At 41.6% G+C, this 19,526-nt stretch overlaps 1 protein-coding gene across 3 annotated transcripts in view; it reads right to left on the reverse strand.

Moving 5' to 3' along the window:
- LOC146374260 (unconventional myosin-Ic-like) overlaps nucleotides 1-19,526 on the reverse strand; it is a 60,036-nt gene that overhangs the window by 7,360 nt on the left and 33,150 nt on the right. For all 3 annotated transcript variants that reach the window (XM_084951379.1, XM_084951382.1, XM_084951381.1), the window contains 17 exons: nucleotides 13,408-13,563; nucleotides 12,712-12,827; nucleotides 10,958-11,156; nucleotides 10,455-10,535; nucleotides 10,012-10,191; nucleotides 8,932-9,030; nucleotides 8,289-8,399; nucleotides 7,099-7,170; nucleotides 6,782-6,901; nucleotides 5,466-5,539; nucleotides 5,179-5,284; nucleotides 3,984-4,064; nucleotides 3,171-3,262; nucleotides 2,932-3,026; nucleotides 1,799-1,845; nucleotides 1,636-1,716; nucleotides 1,018-1,123 (listed from right to left, as the gene is read on the reverse strand). In XM_084951379.1, coding sequence (XP_084807505.1) covers nucleotides 1,018-1,123; nucleotides 1,636-1,716; nucleotides 1,799-1,845; nucleotides 2,932-3,026; nucleotides 3,171-3,262; nucleotides 3,984-4,064; nucleotides 5,179-5,284; nucleotides 5,466-5,539; nucleotides 6,782-6,901; nucleotides 7,099-7,170; nucleotides 8,289-8,399; nucleotides 8,932-9,030; nucleotides 10,012-10,191; nucleotides 10,455-10,535; nucleotides 10,958-11,156; nucleotides 12,712-12,827; nucleotides 13,408-13,563 — 1,816 coding nt within the window. The remainder of the gene's footprint in view (nucleotides 1-1,017; nucleotides 1,124-1,635; nucleotides 1,717-1,798; nucleotides 1,846-2,931; nucleotides 3,027-3,170; nucleotides 3,263-3,983; nucleotides 4,065-5,178; nucleotides 5,285-5,465; nucleotides 5,540-6,781; nucleotides 6,902-7,098; nucleotides 7,171-8,288; nucleotides 8,400-8,931; nucleotides 9,031-10,011; nucleotides 10,192-10,454; nucleotides 10,536-10,957; nucleotides 11,157-12,711; nucleotides 12,828-13,407; nucleotides 13,564-19,526) is intronic.

The following is a 19,526-nucleotide window of genomic DNA, read 5'->3' on the forward strand; positions in this document are numbered from 1 at the left end:
ACTCATAGCAATCTGAATCGAGCTGACAACAAAAAACAACTTTATTACAGGAGTATTTTATTTTGAAAATCTGAATTTATATAGTGTGAAACATTAACAGAGACAAATAAAGCACAGTTTTTGATTAAAACTTACTACATGCACTTGAAACATTTTAATGCTGTTGAAATCTAAATTTATGAACTACACCTAAATGTAAGCTTTGCAATTGGAAAACAGTATTAGCACAGGTCTCCACCAAAACAACAGGCTTCTTTGTAAATGTCCAGTAAAGTCACTGGTTTTGTTTGAACAGATTAAAGAGAGTAGAAAGCTCACATCTGTCAACTGTTTTTATTATCATCACTTAGAGTGGTGATGGCAGCTGGTAGTAATAACAGCAAAAATACCATCATTTTGTTGTAGGGGGTAATAGGAGGCAATAATATGTGAGAGAGGGTCAGGCGTATGCAGGTACACACAAACGGACATAAATGCTCCCAATTTACTCAACATCTGACACCTATGTGTCACCTCACTGTCTTCCTCGCTTTCCTGGCCTCACACTTATACTCTTTGTTGTGCCCTGGATTTATTATTTATGTTGTGTTTGTGAGGAAAGTATTGTTCCGTAGTTTGCTTTTTTTCAATGCAAAATCTAAGACTAGAAGGAAAAACTGATGATGGATATGTCTGTGAAGGTTCATTGTAGTCTAAGGAGCTTGGAAAGAAAAGCGTCTGGACTTCTTTAAGTTGCTTGAAGACGTATCACCTCTCATCCGAGAAGCTTCTTCAGTTCAGAACTGAACTGAACAGATGAGAGGTGAAACGTCTTCAAGCAACTTAAAGAAGTCCAGACGCTTTTCTTTCCAAGCTCTTTAGACTGATGATGGATATGAGATCATTATGAAATCGTGATCCACTAGCTGTCACCGAATGAGGCGAACAATCGATTCAAACATTTAACAACAACATTTGAAAGAATGCCCTCTATCGTGTTCTGCACTACATTAACAGAAAAAGGACTTGAAATCATACCTGACTGCTTGGAGTCATTGGGCTTGATACAGCGCACGTACGACGGCTCCTTGGACATCAGGATCTCCATGAGTTTCGCCAGACTGGCTTTGAACTGGGTGGCTGCCTGGAGGGGCAGACACAGAAATATGATGAATGAGAGGTGGTTAGCAGGGGATAGAGAGATGAAGGCAAGAGGACGCTGGGTGGCAAATGGAGCAAAGACTTAAAAAGATAAAAAGTGACGAGGAGAAGGGCAAACTGAAGCCTGCTGACAGAGAGGATGAGCTAAGAAGAGCAACGTAAGCAGGGGGCGGCGATGTGACGGCAAGCCCAGCTGACACTGAACACTGGGCCCAGTGTGGAGTACTGGGACTCTTAACCCGCCAGCCTGTGACAGGTCCTGTGTGAGTGAGCGTGCATGGAGGACATACAAGTGTCAGGGAATTCCTCAGTGAGTGGGTAGCCACAGAGAATCCCCATCAGACCGCCCACTCTGCACTGGAGAGGGGAAACACACCACTGTTTGTTTTGCTGTGGGAAAGTATGCTGGGATGCAAACAAGGAAAAACACGGCAGACCTCAGGAAACCTCAGAAATTGAAGCAGGGAGGCACAGATGGACACTGAGGTATCTCACCGTATCAGGACGCTTCTTGTCACTCAGCTCTTCCCTATTAAAGCACTGCGTCAGGATCTTGTTCTCTGACATACACATGACCTGCAGACACACACACGCAGGGTACGTTTAGCCTGAACGTCAACTCTGGGAAAGAAAATTGTTCGCTTAAACTCTGTTTCACCTCTTTTAGGTTCCTGAAGAGCAGGTCGTTGTTCTTGTCCAAAAATCCTGAAAGGAGAAAGAGTCAGATGTGAAAATGCAATACCTCACATTAACAATCATCACTGGCCCACTGCTCTGACTTTCTCTTCTTCAAATGTGTGAGAGAAAAAAAATCCAGATTCTCCGATTATTTCTTGGTCTTCCTTCAAAGGGAAAAACTCCCAATGCAGCAAGCAAGCTAAAACAATAATAACACTAATAAACAAAATCAAACAAACAGTGGTACATTTTCAATTTAGACAGACTGAAGACTTTTCTAATACTGAATTTGATTTTATACCACACTAAATAAAAATTTTATTTTCTGATTTTCCAGCTGTAACAAGTTAGCTAACAGCCGTTTTCAATTGAGGATCTTTCAAAGTGGTCTTAAAGCGGATCTATGTGACTTTTCCTCATTTCCTTTCATATATGACCCTGTTACAATGTAATGTAATGTAAATGCTCATTTTAACCACGGCAAACAGCTCAAGATCAGTGTAGGTATGCTTTCTCTGTTAAGGTGAGCCTTCCAAATTGGTGAATTAACCTTTTTCAAGCAAGGTTTATAAGAAGTAAGCAGGATTTTCATAAGAAGTACTTTCACACAGTGCATTTGTGGCTAACTAGCTTGTTGCTTCTGAAATGTTGACCCAGGGCAACGTTAGAATAAGGGTTCAAAATTGCTACTTGTTATGTTTGAATGTCAAGAAGATGGTCAGAAACTGGATTATTTATATAACTTTATAAAAAAATCCATCACATCACTGCTAATGGCTACAAACAAACTGTGCAAGAACAGGGCTGATGTATGTGATTTTGTTATGTGAAGTATTAGAGCTTCTGTAACTCTGCTCAGAGCTTTTACCATTTACTGGGAGTATTATCAAACAGTACTGGTATTTAGTACTGGAAAGGAGTCTGACATGCCTGACTGCTTTGCCAAATTCACCACAAAAACAAACATGCAACGGCACGAGGTCATGCTGTCCTTGGCTGTTTTTTTCCACTTAGAAAAAAGAAGCACTACTTTGATGTTGACACTGTTCACAGCAGTACACTCTCACATCAACACAACCACACACATATACATATATATATATACACACACACCGTTGACATTGTAGTTAACCTCCCCAGCGTAATGCAGCAGTCTGAATTCATCACGGCCCATTACCTTCCGGGTCTTTGCATCTGCCAGTTTGTGACTGCAGGGAAGAACACAAACAAACAACGTGGATTTACCAGGAAATAAACTGGATACATTTAATAGTTCAAAGTCTGACAAGCTGAACTTTATGTGAGATCACACTGTATAAGTTGTGGATGAGAAGAGAGAATATCAAACTAACGTGACAAAGTGTGCGTGTCCGCCCACGGTGTCCTCCAGCTTCTCTAGGAAGGTCAAGTCACTGGCATCTCCGGGCCTCAGACACTCCTCATCCTGTGACACATGAACAGAGAGGTCAAATATTGTGACTACAAACTCTCAGAGTTTGGCTGTCACACTTGCCTGTTGTGTCCTGTGTATTAAAGGTCAGGTACAAAAGGTCTTGTTCACTTGTCTAACAAAAGGTGTAATTTTCACTGAGGTAAGCAGGAACATCTCCCTTTCACATTTTAAAATCATAACTTTCCTCTTAATCTTTGGGTATATGTTTAATTTCCCCCCTAAAATGTCTCTAAACACAAAAAATAAGTTTGATTCATTCATACAGTAACATATCTAAATGTAGATGATACATGGTGAGCTTCTTTAAAGCAGTCACTGAACAGCCAACACTTGTTGGACCCACAGTGCGCAGTGGTTAGCAGCGCTCGCCTTGCAGGAAGAGGTTTGTGGTTTGAATCTGCTGTTGTCTGAGGAGCTTGCAGACTGAAGTGTTCTGTCACTTTTCAACCAAATTCACCACATCTTTGTTTGTTTGTTTTTCCCGATTTTACATTTTTAGTTTTTGCTTCGACTGTCACTCTCAGGCCTACGCACTAAATAAGAAGCTGGAGACAAAAGTCTATGTGCTTGTCTATGCATGGATTATTCCTGTTTGTCTGATATGTTCCACTAAAGACTATTCTTTTTAATATGCTTACCCATACATTCTTTAAATATTTCTGCTTATAGACCACATAAGCAATAAGTGAGAGGGACTAGCATATCTCCTCACCAGAATGGAGATGATGCCTTTAAACTTCTCCTCCACCAGGTCACAGATTATCTTGTTGTTGAAGTACTGCACTGGCTCCCACTGGAAATGCACAAAAGTTATGGTTAGAGATCATTAAGAGAAAAAAATGACATTGATTGCTGAGCAGCTCAACGATCTGCTGCACAGATAGGAAAAAGAAATCATTAATAGATTTTTTTCTCATTAAAATCTGAGCTGCCACCAGAAATTGATAAGACCAAGACACAAAACAACTTGAAAGCACAAGAATCAAAATCACAGTGCACCCCAGGCTGAGTGTGGTGGTTGCAGGTCCTGTTACCTGTTAGCACAGTCAAACTATTTCCACTGAGACGGCAGAGAGAGAGGGGGAGAGCGAGAGAGGGCAGCCTACAGCTCTGATATCAGATAAGAATGGACTCTTTGAGAAGAGAATCCAAGCTTCTCCCACAACTTGTTTGCTCTCTGACCACATAGACATTTACATTAGAATGAAAACAAGATGCTCTTGTTCTGAAGGGCCAAACAAAATCAAAATTCAATGAATATAAATGAGGAGAATAAGAGTAAGTGAGGAGAACAGTCAGCATCTTGAAACATCTTTCAGTGCAGACCTGTTTTGACATGTAATCTTCTTAAGAGGTTGAAATTTTTAATCTGTAAATATAAGGCCCCCACCTCCCTCACCTCAACCAATAAGAGGGCTTCATTTCTAATGGGTCTGCATCTTCTAAAAATATGTGCACTTTCTCTAAATTACTTTGAGTTTAGACTCTGAGGGGAAAAAAGCAGAACAGTGAACTCAATTATCGGCTTTACTTTGGAAAACTGCAGACACAATTGCATTAGGAGCTCTTTGCAGAGCCTGAACTCTCACTGACCCACTGATGAAAACAAACTGTGGAAAAAGTAAATAAGAAATCTTTAAAGCATGAGCAGAGCGGTGCACAGAGCAGGGAAACCCCTGCACAAAATTTTTAAAAAAAGAGAGAAAAAAATTCTACATGTACATTTGCTGCAGCTGAAGAAGCAAACAGCAGGTTTTTTACATATGGAAAAGGTCCACGGCCATCACTATCTAAGCTTTCGGAAACCAGACCTGAGGAACACATGGTACTTTTAATTGGAAACTACATATGACAACAGGTTGATCACAGCAGGTGTATGGGCACTGAGACAGAGAGGAGTGTCTGACCGTGATGCCTTCGGCCTCGTACTCGTCCTGCTCCGACTTCAGGGTGAGCTCGATGAAGAGCTGCTGCAGCTTCTCGTTACAATAGTTGATGCAGAACTGCTCAAAGCTGGCACATGCAACAAACGAGACAGATAAGACAAAGCAAGGAGACCTGTTGATTCTAGTTTATTATGTCACACTGTTCACAGAGTAGACGACAATGGAAGTGGAACACATCCAAATGAGTTCATCTAAGTTTTTTAGCACAGGGAAAAAGGATTCATTGGCTAATTTGGGGGTAGTTGTACCTGTTGTGCTGGAAGACCTCAAAGCCATAGATATCCAGCAGACCAATGACACTGTAATTCTTGGAAGAGTCGCCCTGTTAGAAAAAACAAACAAAAAACGCATTTGTAATATACAGGAAAAGGAAAGTCCCAGCATACAATAAACATCAAAAGATTGAAATCATAACACTTTAAATATTTGAAAATCAACTGGGTGAGGGAAGTGGCATTTCATCATCTAAAAAAACTGCTGTTATGCTGCTCAGAACAATACTACCAATGAGGTTGAGCAATACAGTAAATCAGACCAGTGAATCAGACCATTAAATCAGTAAATCAGACCATTTATATAATAACTGGATTGAATAATATTCTGTAGAAATAAAACATTAAGATTGATAACTGCCATGGCATTAATGTACTGAGAGGTTGGAAAAGAATTTGTAAAGTAATGAATTTAGAGGAAGACTCTAAACTTAATTTAAAACCAAGTATGTTAGCTACTCTCTTTCACTGGCTAAAAAAAATAAAAAACAAGAAAAAAATAAAGACTGGTTCAGGCAAACGTTTGCTGGAAGTAAGCCAGACGTCTACCTCTTGTTTTCTGCACTATAATAGGGTTGTTTTTAAGCCTCTAGATTTAAAGGTAATGGTTCATATTAGATGGATTAATTCTTGAGGATAAAAGAATTAAAGAAAATATAAAAGTAAAATTTATGGAAATAGAAAACAAGCTAAAACTGGTATAGTTTCTGTTCTTTCTTTTTTGAAAATGGGATTATTTCACGTAACAGGTGTGATAATATAAAAAAAGTGTATATTCATGACAAATGTGAAACTATAGAAATAAGAAATGCACTCAATGTATATGAACATGTGCAGCGTCCAGCATGTATGATGGCCGTTATTAGTGCGCTTTTTGATATGGCTTGAAACTTTGTCTATACATTTTTAATTTTTGGTACAGTTAAACTAAGGGTAGCTTTATAAATTTATCAATAAACACATTTTATTAAGGAAAATCACAAGTTAAGATTTAAACTTTAAAGCTTCATGGTCTTCGTTGAAACATTTTGGGCAAAAAACAAGAACAAAAACAGATTTTATAAATTCTTTTAATTTGAATCTATTTGTGTTCAAGTTGTTACCAGTAAGGTACTACAGGACATGATACAAGACTGTGCCCACAAGGTGGAGCTGTGCCGTAACAATACAGGGACACTGATGTGCTCTGTGCTACAGTAATCAGTGTGACAGATGTAGTAACTGACTCCAGGTTAAACAGAAAAGTACGGTGAACTGAAAACATTACCAACTGTATGTGTGCGTGTGTATACCGTGTATGTCAGCGACGCGTTGATCTTGTTAACTAGCCAGGTGAAGGTGCGTCCATACACGGCTTTGGCTAAAGCGTCCCGGGCTGACGATGCCTGCTCGAGGTTCAGCGGGCTCATCAGCTGATGATGAAACACACAGAGAGACAGGAAGGTGACAGACAAGTGCAGACAAGCAAAGACTGACAAAACCAGAGTTACACGGGGCTAAGCGGGGACAGTTAGACAAATCACTGTACTATTAGAGCAGACATTACACACACAGGAAGGCTTTGTAAACAAATGCTTATCGCACAATGAGAGCGTGTATCCAAACCCACCTCCTCTCCCTTTGCAATGATCTTCTTGTGTGTGAGCGCCTCCGTCAGCACCGACACATTCACTCCTAACAACTGGAAAAAAAGCACGGCAGCGTTAGGAAGCTCTACGGTGACACACACAGACATCATGCTGGTCGGCAGTGACGCACTGCTCTGGTACCTGCACATTAGGTCTGACTCCTGGTCTAACTGGAAGACTAAAGGCATGAATGAGAGCCTTTTCTGTGGAAAGTAATGATAGGATCATATCGCATGCTTGACAAATTAAAGAGCGGGGCCCATATTTCCACAAAGTCAGCTCTAACCTGCCAGCAGAAGTGAGGGCAGTTTCTTTTTTTTGGGCAATACCCGATTAGAAAACATTTAGTAAGTAGCAGAAATATAGTTGTGAGAAACACTGAATTTAGACACAACTTAGACAATAATACTGAATTCAACTCTACATGTTAGGAACATGTAGAGTCTGAAAAAGTCACTTGGATGGGTGACGAAACGTTTCTCACACTGAAAACGCCACGTCCAGATGAACAGAATCAACCTTTTGGGGCAAAAGGTGAAGTTTGACCTTTTATAACCAAAATCTCGCCTTGTGTGAAAATGTTCCCTCATTATGCACGTGTACGTTATATGGCACAAAATGTTTTGACAGGTCGCCGTTACCAAACCAGCTCATCTCAGTCCAAATCAACCTTTTTCCCAGAATGTTTTCAAACCCCCAAAAAGCAGCACTAACAAAGTGAGACGGACGTGTTACAGTGACTTTTAACCTTTGACCCCATAACACAAAACAAAACAACGTTGAATCTAAGTTAAGGTTTATGTTAAACTTAAACATAAGAAGAAGGGACAGATGAATGGTCTGGAAGCAGACTGCATTCAGCCTTGACTGCTGCCTGTGTGGAGGCACAAGCAGTTATCAAGTGAATAGGACAGTTTGAATAGCTATTAACGTTCTCGGCAGACTGCTGAAAATTATTACCTAAAGCAGCTCAATAGATGTTTGTCAAAGTTTGCTTGAAGTGAAAAGAAATGTGCAATTTGTCTGCCTCATACAGGATACCTTATATGTGACACTCAATCCTTCTGTTTTCACTTTTCTTCTGCTTTCCATGAGGGACTTGTCTGAAAACTAAAAGCCCTGTTGCTTTTATGTGGCGCTGAGCGTGTTCGTGATCCTAACATTGTCTTACCCTGGCCAGGTACTTTATCTGTATGTCAGAGGTGATGCAGGCATTGCTGTCTTCTCCGCCGTACTGCACATTGCCGAGATGGAGAACGCTGGCGATTATGTTCAGCAGCTCCTACGCAGAGACGGAGGGAACAGGAGTGAGAAAAAAGGAGAAGAACAAAGGGTTGTGGCGTGATAAGATTAACCTGAAGTTACTACCGAGGCTATCTTTATGAGACTGATACGAGCTGCTTTGATTAAAGTTAAGATCCGGAGAGAACAGGAATCCAAGTATCAAACCAGAGCTGCACACACACACTCTCACACCTGTTCTTCACTTTATGAGCAGTGTGGGATCTCAAAGAGCTTTGGAGGCAAGCCCAGGCTCACGAACATGTAGGAAGACTCCCACGCTGAGCTCAAGAAACATCTCACTTTAGAATAACAGCCACACACACACACACACACAAATCACACAAACACTCTCAGCAACAAACGCCCACAGAGTAGCAGAAACAACCCCCTCAGGCACACACAGTTCAGTGTTTGCAGCACAGCCTGTAGTAAAAACTGTTCCATGGGCATTAATGCACACTGGATTATCCATGCTAAACTTATATGTTCCCACAAAACTAAATACATGCCAGCGTGGCCTTTGTCCTCACCTCCACCTCGTTCTCACTGAAGCCAATCACAGTCAAGGCTTTCCTCACTACCTTCCAGTCACTGCGATCGTTGATGGAGCTCACTTTGGGACAGTTTCCCTGTGGAAAGAAGAAAAACATGTGAACGATCTAAAGCACTTTAAACATGCTGCTTATTTACAGTCAGTTTTAGCTTTTCATCCCCTTTATTAAATATGTCCAGCAAACCCTACAAAGCAGCTAATGTGCAAATTGCTGTTTACAGGTAAAGTAAACACCTACTTATATGTGAGCTAAACACCTATTTAGACAAACACAAATGTGAGGTGCTCTGCTCGGTAGCTGCTGGGAGGGGGAGAGTTCAGCTAGTGCCTTAAAGGCAGACCGCTCCCCTGAGGACCCCTCCGCACCTTGTACCGTGAGGCTATTAGCCAAGCTCCCATTAGGACAAGCACACAGTGCAGGCCAGTGGTTTCTGGCAGGTCACAGAGAAAGAGAGTGAATCTTTACAAATCAGTTATTCATCAGCAATGTTTCTCTTCCCATCCAATCCCATCCAATTGTGAGAAAGCAGTTCCTCCTGAGCAGGCAGCATGCTGCAGTCTTATTAGCTAAACCAAACACTTCTATTTTATAATTAATAGCAACCTTTCTTTTTTAACATGTTGATTACTATCCTAGACACCCCTCATAAAAACCCCAACCCACAGTTTAGGAACTCTACTTGTCATTCCTCTGCTGTCCTCACTGCTTTAAAGCAGCCAAGCTACGTTGAAGCTAGTGCTGTTTGGTCATGAGATAATCCAAGGAGGACCTTAGGTTACCTCATGATCTCTGTAATAGCAACACACACACACACACACACACAGGACACAGTGGCAGCTGCTTTTACGCATTTTCACATAGGAGGAGCTGCATAGCAATTTTTCTGATGGACTCTTTTTGACTGTAGTTTCCAAAAAGACCAAGTTAGAATACATGAATGGACAGTGCTAACACTGCTAACACTAAGGATTATGATCACATCCATGATGATAAGACGCTCAATAAAAACTCAGATGAGCTGCACCACAAACACGAGTTCAGGTACTACGTTCTTACTTTGATCAGGTACTGGTACTGCTGCGGGTTCCTCTCCAGGCCCAGGTGTCTGAGAAGGTCTTCCTCTCCCCCTTCGATCAACTGGTAGAAAATGTGGAAGTTTCTCTCCCCATGGTTCTGGTGGACCACACGCGACTTCTCCAGCAGATAGTTGATGATGTGACCTCCCACTGGGGCTCCCTGCCGACGGAACAAAGGCCAGAGAGGGAGGGGGGACGAAGGGGAGGAGGCGGAGAGGGTGAGGCTGGGGTACTGAGGTGTGATTTGGGGTTGATATTAACATGCAGGTTCCATGGGGATTTTCATATTTTATGTTTCTTTTAAAAAATAATGCATTAATCGATTCTCATGCTCGAGTGTCGAAATACAGCAGCTACATTTGAGATTCTACTTGCTGCACTGCTTAAAGTAGCTGTCAGTATAAATCACCGTGCTGTGCTCACCTTGAAGTCAAACTGAATGTCCATGTACTTGCCAAAGCGGCTCGAGTTGTCATTACGCAACGTCTTGGCATTGCCGAAAGCCTGGAAGGAGGACAGAGTGGAGTGGGATAAGGAGCAGAGCAATGATTGATAGATTAAAGAGGTAGAGATAACAGAAAAATGGAGAGAACAAGTGTGATAAGGACGGGTTGACAGACGAGGAAAAAGCAGGAAAGGAAGGAGAAAGCCACAGCCATTAGACTCCCTGCGGTGTCTGTCTAGGACAGTAGCACAGATTACAGGGTACAGGGCATGCACACACACTTAAAGACATCTGGAACACATCTGGCTGAGACATAGAGACACCTAAACAAGCGCTCATGAAAGCTCCGGTGCTTGTGGACCGCCTTCATCCTCCAAAATAAAGGTTTTTATCTAAACACACCATCATTAATTAAGTTATTCAAAATTAAGAAAAAACATTTTTGGCCATTATTTTTAGCCAAAATGGCACAATGTCTCACCTCGAGCACAGGATTGGACTGCAGCAGGCGGTCCTTCACCGTCTGCACCTGCTCGCTGGCTGGACAGGTGACAGCATAGTACTGCAGGATCTTCTTGGACGCCTCAGTCTTCCCGGCACCGCTCTCCCCTGAGATCAGAATGCACTGGTCCTTCCCCTCCGTCCTCATGGAGCGGTATGAGTTGTCTGCCACTGCATAGCTGGAGGAGTGGAGCAGAAATAAATTCATCATGACTGTAAATTACAGTTTCAATAGTTATGATTACCAATGATAAATACTTTTAAAGACCATTTTACTCTTAAAAAAAAAAGAAAGAAAAAAAAAAGAGGGCAGATCAAGAGGTGAAATGGAAACAAAATTAAACACATGATTACTGTTCAGTCATGATGATGAAAAAAATGCTGTGCTGGGATAACTTGGAAAACTTGCGTTAGGAATGTGACATATGACAGCGCCTCATGGCATGTGAGCATGGAAAGATAGCAGACTATCCGTGTGAAGCAGAAAGGCCAGAGTGGAAAACAGCCTGTTTCACTTACAGCATAGCCTGTCAGCCCTGTGCTGCTATCACCACTGCCATGTTGTTTCAGCTTATTTGGAAATATTAAGAAAACAGCCCCGTGACACTAGCTACATCATTTTGTATGCATACGTTGAGTTATACTGTAGAGGTCAGCTTCAGGTCAGAGGAATTCCCTCTCTCTGGTACCATCATTTGCTTACTTTTCTTTCCACAACTCTTTGCCAAAGCACATCTTTCTTTCCACTCAGGGGCCCAGAAAACATTTACCCACATGCTCGAGTGTTTAAGGTGAGAGAGTTGGGAGAAAAAAGAAAAAACTAGCAGTGGTTACAGCAGAGAGAGAAAGCTTGCCAAATGTTTCGATGATGCCACTGGGAGCCTTTATAATGCTCGGCATTGTTTCTCTGACCATTTCTGTGGCAACCTTTCAAACAAACTTTAACTGATACAAGGACAGACAGGCTTTCACAGCATTATAAGCTAGTTGACTCTGCAAGTTTGGCACTTAGAGAAAATATTCCCACATGCTCTGCGGCAATATTTGGAACGCCGTTATGTCATCGACAGGAAAAAACCTCACAAAGCTTCAACAAATTCCCTCTTTTAGGCTGTAGGAGCAAAAACATGACCACAGTAAACATACTGTCCACCATGAATGGTGCAGTCAGTGTTACAGAAATGTGATTCACCTAACAGCACGGAATCCTCCCCCCAAGCTTTCACTCAAAGATATTATTTATATAATCCAGGATTTACAGACAGGCACACAAACATAGGCCTTTCACATCACAGGAGCAAAGATGAGCAAAACACTATTTGTTATGATGGTAGGCCGTGGGCTACTTAAGAGTCAGTCATAAAGTTAACACCTCATTCCGACAGCACTGTCCATGTCATAATAGTTGAAACAACAAAGCCAACAACAAACCATGGTAAAGTCACTATCAACAAAACTGCAGTCAAAGAACAAGAGTGCTACTTCTGGAAGCTTTCTGATTTCAGTCTGTAGCCCTCCAACAGTGTGACTACCATTGAAGACTGAATACTATGGTCCTGAGGTTTCAAAATGAGGAGGTCGTAAGCTAACATCACGTTTCTCCCCGACTGCCTAAAATGCACCCATGAAAGTTTGGATGCAACATTGCACCTCAAATGCAGTCTTCAGACCCAGCCCATGCTGAATCAGTCTGAGCTGCGCACTGTGAGATCGACCGACGCTGACATTGCTTACATGTGTGGTGAGACCTCGTAGAAGTTGACCCCACGGTATCGCTCCATGTGGTTCTTGGTATAGATCTCCAGGTCTTTGTAGGGATTAACCGACACCAGCACTGAACCAATGTATGTCTAAGGAAAAGGAAACGTGAGGTCACATTACATGAAAATGATGGACTTTTACTACTACCACTTTGTTAGTAGGATCCTGAGTGTGTATTGTGTGATGAGAATCACACCATAGCTTTATCAGAGACACATAGACATCTTAACTGCATGTCTTACCCTGGGCAAGCATGCTGAGAGCTTTTAATTCAGAACTCAATGCCCAACATTATTTTTCCTTTGCCTGCTTGTGGACAGGTAAAAATAAATAATCTAAATAATCTCTGCATCATTCAGAGGTCTGTCCTCTTCCAAGTGCAACATAATACTGCTTTAAAAAAAAAAAAAGAAAAAGAAAAAAGAAAAACAAACAAACCTCAGAGGTCCACACTAAAGAGAAACAAGGCTCATGGCTCACTGCTCTGTTTGACAGCAGTGAGGTCATTTTCACACAGTTACATCAGGCTTAGAATAAATATTTAAATAAGTAATATATTACAGGAACTCATAATTTAAAATGTAAATAAATCCTTATGAAGAGTGCTGGGACACAGGTCACTATCTTTATGATAGCAGTACACATGTCCATGCCCCCACACCCACTCACATAGATAAGGTTCTCTTTGAAGCGTTTGCGTAGGTTCTCTATGAAGGCTGCCTCACTGGTGTAGTTCTCCAGCAGGACAAAGTCCTGCACGCCAACCCGGTCTCTGGCTGTCAGGGCCGACTCCATCATAGCCCGCACCCCGTCACTAGCCACCACCTACAGGAGCAGAGAAAAAGGGAGGAGGTGTGGTTAGTGAATGAACATACCGAAACAGAGTAACACTTCATAAACCACAATCTGCCAGTCCCACGCAAGGAGAAACAGAAACTCTACAGCACGCAAGCACGATCCATCTTCATTAGGGGAGGACTGAGAGGACTGAAGGGAAGCAGCAACCAAAAACACGAGGTAGAGCAGCACCAAGACACAATGACATTCCTCCTGAAACTCAAACATGTTGCATCCAAAAGATTGTGTTTGTTTTATGGAAGTGCTGAATACTGCAGCATGCTGGCTGGCCTTGAAGCCACTCCTTGTGGCTCCATTTACTGAAGTAAATAAAACTCTTCATTCAGTAGTCTTTGATGTTTTCCTTGTACAACTGGGCTTGGCCTTCTGTGGTGTGCTGGCTAATCTTACTCACATTCAACAGATATTTATAGCTCACTGCTTATTATTAGAGATCCACTAACAATTTGTCATATTTCTAAAAGGTCTGATTTGCTGGTATGAATTTTGTTCAAATTCAGTTTTATGACACATTTTAAATAGTTATTAACTTCCACATTTTCTCTATATTGACAGCAGATTACAAGTCCTGCTAACACTCCCACTTGAATCTCAAAATGAGATGTTCCAGGTTACTGTGCAGATCTAAAAAATAAAACAAAACAAGAAGCATTGGGAGAGCGCACACCTTCACCGAGCCAGCTCACTCTCTGGGCACGATTTACTTTGAAGCGGAGAGTATCGCATTTTCTATATATTGACTTTTGTATTTTTTAAAAGGTACTTTAAGAAATCTGCAGTGCAGTAAAAACAAGTGTGGGCTTTTATTATTTGCCCATTTTAATATACCCTACATCATTCTGAGTATGGCTATACCACATGTGTAACAATCAGGTCAGCGTTTATTAGTAATGAATATCAAGTAAGATGTTTTTAAACACAAGTTAATCCTGTTATCCAAATAATAAGTATCTCTATACAGCATTACTGTCACGTAGACCTTCAGATTAATCTATTGATCTTGCAGGAGAAGTCAGAGGTCAAATATAACATGACATTTTAAATCTTTATACAGTACCTTCTATACCTTACACAGCACAGTTGTAAGAATCAGTTTCTAAGTTATAAGGCTTTTTGTTATTAGGTTGACCTAGAAGGTGTTGGTGGATGCAAGCTAAATTTTAATGGATTGTTAACACGACCCCACTCTCCACCCATACAAAGTTTTATTCACAACTTCTCAAGCTATGGTGTTTACAGACAAAATGACACTCAAGCAAAAAAAGGACCTCCATGGCAGAGGTAATAAAAAAAAAGATTGCAGTACTGCAGTCTCTGACATTTCTGGTCTCTGATTAGCTCTCCAAAACAAACGAAGGAGTTATTATGTAAATTAATCCTTAATCTAACAGCTATTTTATGATTGATTTATTGTTTATTCCACAAAAAGTAAAATCAAGTGAATCAGTTTTTAAGTGTGACGTCTAAATATACGGTTTTCTTTGTGAAACAGTCAAAAATTATGTTTAAAAACATAATAATAATAATAATAATACAACATAAAGAGCAGCAAACATGTGGAAACAGGTGCAGAATTCTAACCATTACAACCTCTAGGAGAAAATCCCAAGCCCCCCTCACAGCTTGAAGCCTACAGCAGAAAACATTCAGGCCGATGCTGAGAAACACTGTTTGAAGTTTACAAGCCACTCACAGACCTCCAATTTATTCCAACACATGCTGCAAAACACAACCAAGTGTCTGCTTGTACATCATCCAGAACTTCCTGTAGAAAAGCTTCAAAGAGCTTCAACTACCCCTAAAGAACTAGAGAGAACGCCAGGAGCAGGGCTGTACAAAGTTATCACTCTAACCAAAGTGGGCAAAGTCACACCCAGGTTTCACATATTCAAAAACACGGAGGCAAACTTAAGAGTCAGACCTGAATTTAAATTGAACACTTACATGTTTAAGTTCATCAACGCCTTTGACCAGGAAGCCATTTTCTAAAATAGATGTTTGAGTTTTGCGCATAAGATTGCGAAAGTTACTGAGATCCATGTTTACTGAGTCGGACTGAAGCAAACTCTGAATAACTTCTTTCTTAGGGCAGAGGCAAAGGTGGCCAGTGCAAACGCAATGAGAGAACACACACACACACGCACACGCACACGCACACACACACGCACACACACACGCACACACACACAGTACAGCAGGTGTTGTTGTTGTGTTATGTAGCACAGCAGTCTTCAGCCCCCAGGAGATCACAAAGAAGAACTGGAGACAGATAGGGAAGCTGAGGGTGGAGGGAGGAGAGGATATATTAATTAGTGCTAGGTGAGACCAGAGGGAAAAACACCGAGGAGAGAAACAAAACGAGGAGAGAGGAGATGAGAAATGCGAGGTTATGACTCCAGTCCTTCTCCATCACTCCATTTAAACTGTGAGGGAAAGTTAGCAATCCTCCCTGAAATTCCACACATTTCAACAACCCATTAAATCACTGCAGCACACACGCACACAGAGTTTGAATTTCACACAAGTATGCATTAATATGTTTGATCCCTGCTTTCAAAGCAGAGTGGTAATGTCCCAGGAGCTTCAGTCATGGGATGCTGGTGTGGACCTTGTTCCAAGTCTGTAAACACAAGTAGCACCACGCAGGTTTCTATAAATTAATAACATTAGCGAGCATTGCCCGTTATGTGTATGCTCTTTAATTAAGTGAACCACCACTGCACTTTATCCTCACAGCCTTTCACAAAGTCTACGAGGCAGGCCGTTATAGCCGATTCACTTAAGAAGTTTATGTAATGATGGTGACTCAAGCTTTCACCTCTTTTACTTCTCCGAGCTATTAAATAAACGATTGGGCACATATCTGCTCATAACGACACCATGATGGCACAAATCCTGAGTGTACTATTACTATTGGATAATATAGCCAGACCTGCTCTGATGTTTGCCTGTATGGGTGTGTCCTAATATCTAAGGTCCTGCCCTTCTGTACAGATGTTTCTACTCAACAATTAGGCCGGAGAGGGGAGCTCCAGGGCCATATAGCCTTTTTGGTTTGCAGCTTTCGAGCTCTCTCTCTCTGTGTGTGTGTGTGTGTGTGTGTGTGTGTGTGTGTGTGTGTGTGTGTAAACTCCTGCTTTGTGGAGACGAGGATATTTTTGGCGATTTGGCCTTTAACTTTCACTTTTGTTGATGATCACCTTTTTTGTGTTTCTTTTCTTTCAAAGTTGATAGAAGCTTGCCCGTCTCCTTTAGTTTAATAATTATTAAGAAAAACTATTTTGTTAAATCCCCGTGGACATTTTAGGGCAAGTAACTCCCACTATCAAATTAATAAAAGCATCACGTTCACTTTAGCCTTTGTGTCTTTGTGCCTCACTATAGTAAATGCAGCTTTAAGGCAAATCAAACCTCAAGAGTGGAGAAAAGATGCCGACAGAACAACAACAGTGAGGGAAATATTCAAATGAAAATGGATGTGTTTAAGCATGTAGGAAGAGAAGGAAAAGAGATACATATCCAATTTAGAGATATTTGTTAACTGCCATGTATAACATGATTAGATTACGTGTACTACATTGCTTTTCCATAAGCGTCAAGTTTCACCTCTCAAGTTTTGACTCAAAATTAGACTTCAAAATGAAGACCAGTTAGTCTAACAGCAAGACATCTTAGATCATAACAAACATTAAAATCCCAAATCAAGACCAACCAGTCCTAAGTTTATTCTCAACTTAAGGGGCAGAGTCAAATCCCACCCCAACCAACAGGTTTCAAGTTAAGGATATTAAAAAGGAACAAGTTAAATATAGTGGATCGTCTAAACTGAGCAAAGTTAAACCTTACGCACTTTTCTCATGTCTGAATGTGATGGTGTCCTGCGACTTTACTTGTGCTTGCCAATATGACAAAGTGTATCCATTTGATCTGATTTACACAACACTTTAATTTTCTTTGCAGAAGGTAAAGTCCATTAATGGATCAAGAAGTCATGATTCCAGGACAGGTCATGTGACTCTGGCCTACACCTCTGGGTATCATTGTGATTTATTGACACAACCATGTGTACATATGTGACCTTGTGAGTGTGGTAACTGGAACCTATACATCCCTGAGCTCTGGTGACCTATTGTTTTCAAAAAACAAAGAAACTGCAGCTGGGAGTGTGTGAGTGTGCATATATACTGTGGCATTCTCTGTTGTCAGTCATTGCTGAGTTGTCAAAGGAGCTTGCAAAGAAAAGCGTCTGGACTTCTTTAAGTTTACTTGAAGACGTTTCACCTCTCATCCGAGAAGCTTCTTCAGTTCTAAGGTCAAATGGTGGGGAGTCCCAGATATAAACCTAGTGGGAGTATCCCCCCACAGAGGGACAAAAGGACCCCCTGATGATCTTCTAATCGCCTGAGCCAAGGTGTGAAACTGGGTGTGGGTCCCAATCAGCCAGAGTTTCGGGTGTGTTCATTGTGAAACCTGGCCCCACCTTATCATGCGAATTCCTGAGGTCAGATGGCCCAGGATGTGAGTGGGCGTTAAGGCGTCTGGGAAGGGATCTCAAAACTGGATTATAGATGGCAGAGAGTTGGTGTCGTAAACCCCCGCCTCTGTTCAAAGATGGTCGCTCACAGTGGACATAGATGGCTTCTTTCACTCCTCTTTCAAACCATCTGTCCTCTCTGTCCAAAATGTGAAAGGGGGTCCTTTTGTCCCTCTGTGGGGGGATACTCCCACTAGGTTTATATCTGGGACTCTCCACCATTTGACCTTAGAACTGAAGAAGCTTCTCGGATGAGAGGTGAAACGTCTTCAAGTAAACTTAAAGAAGTCCAGACGCTTTTCTTTGCAAGCTCCTTTGACTACGATGACCTGGATGACTGAGAACCTTCACAGACTCATTGCTGAGTTGTTTTATGCTGCACTTCCCACCTGTAACGTCAAATAAGCATGGTACTTTGAGTTCTCAGTTTGGGGTTTTCTGGTAAAAAAATAAAACTGTCTGATTGCTGTTATGATGAACAATTAACTTCTTAGTTTTCTTCATCCAAACACACTGCTGTTACTACAGCTGGAGACAAACTTCCTGCTTGGAGGATTTTTCCTGGGAAAGACTCAGCAGGCAGCGGGTGTTCAGACCAAACACAGGGGAATATTCCATGTGGGAATGGCTTAAATCACTGTTAAGAGCAGCAGTACTGACATTCATTTACATTAAAGGAGCCATGTTTCATTACAACAGCGTCCAATAATTGTGATGCCTGGGACAGAAACCAGAGCCTTATTTCCTCACCTCTCCCCTCCTCTTCCTCCTCTATACATTGTCACCTCTCATTCACTTTCTGTCCTTGTTTTGGTCTCCCGTCTTCTCTCTCCATTACTTCATTGTTTCGCAACGCTTCATTCACTGTTTGGCTTTCCTGCTGCCGGGTAATGCTCCACACCGGACCTCCACCCGGTCTCAGGAACACACCAAATACGTGCCAACCCAGTTCCTACATGTCGTCATGTTTTCCAGAGCCTTTGCTGCAAAACAAGGCAGCCTGGAGCCAGGTTAGCAGGAGGGAACCTGGAGAGGTGCACCACTCTGCCAAGATGGTGCACCTCTGGTTGTTTGGCACTGCTGGTTGGCTGGTCCACTGCTTCGGTGCAGACTTCATTATCTGAATATCTACCGGACGTTTGGTATAGACACTTAATACTTTCTGATGATACATTTTCCTTTGGTGATCCTGTTACTCTTACTCCAGCACCACCCCACAGTGACACTGACATTTCAAGTATTCACCTGTTAGTGAGTTTCCATAAACAGACTGACATTAATGCTGTCTATTAATATATTTCTTGAACTATTAAACTTTTGCTATTATTACTACACATAGCATGTGCACCACTTACTTGATTTAAGGTAATCTACCTACAAGTATATTTTTAAAGCC

Source organism: Perissodus microlepis, chromosome 14 (assembly GCF_051167445.1).
Source record: "Perissodus microlepis isolate ML-2025 ecotype Zambia chromosome 14, ASM5116744v1, whole genome shotgun sequence".
Classification (NCBI taxonomy): domain Eukaryota; kingdom Metazoa; phylum Chordata; class Actinopteri; order Cichliformes; family Cichlidae; genus Perissodus; species Perissodus microlepis.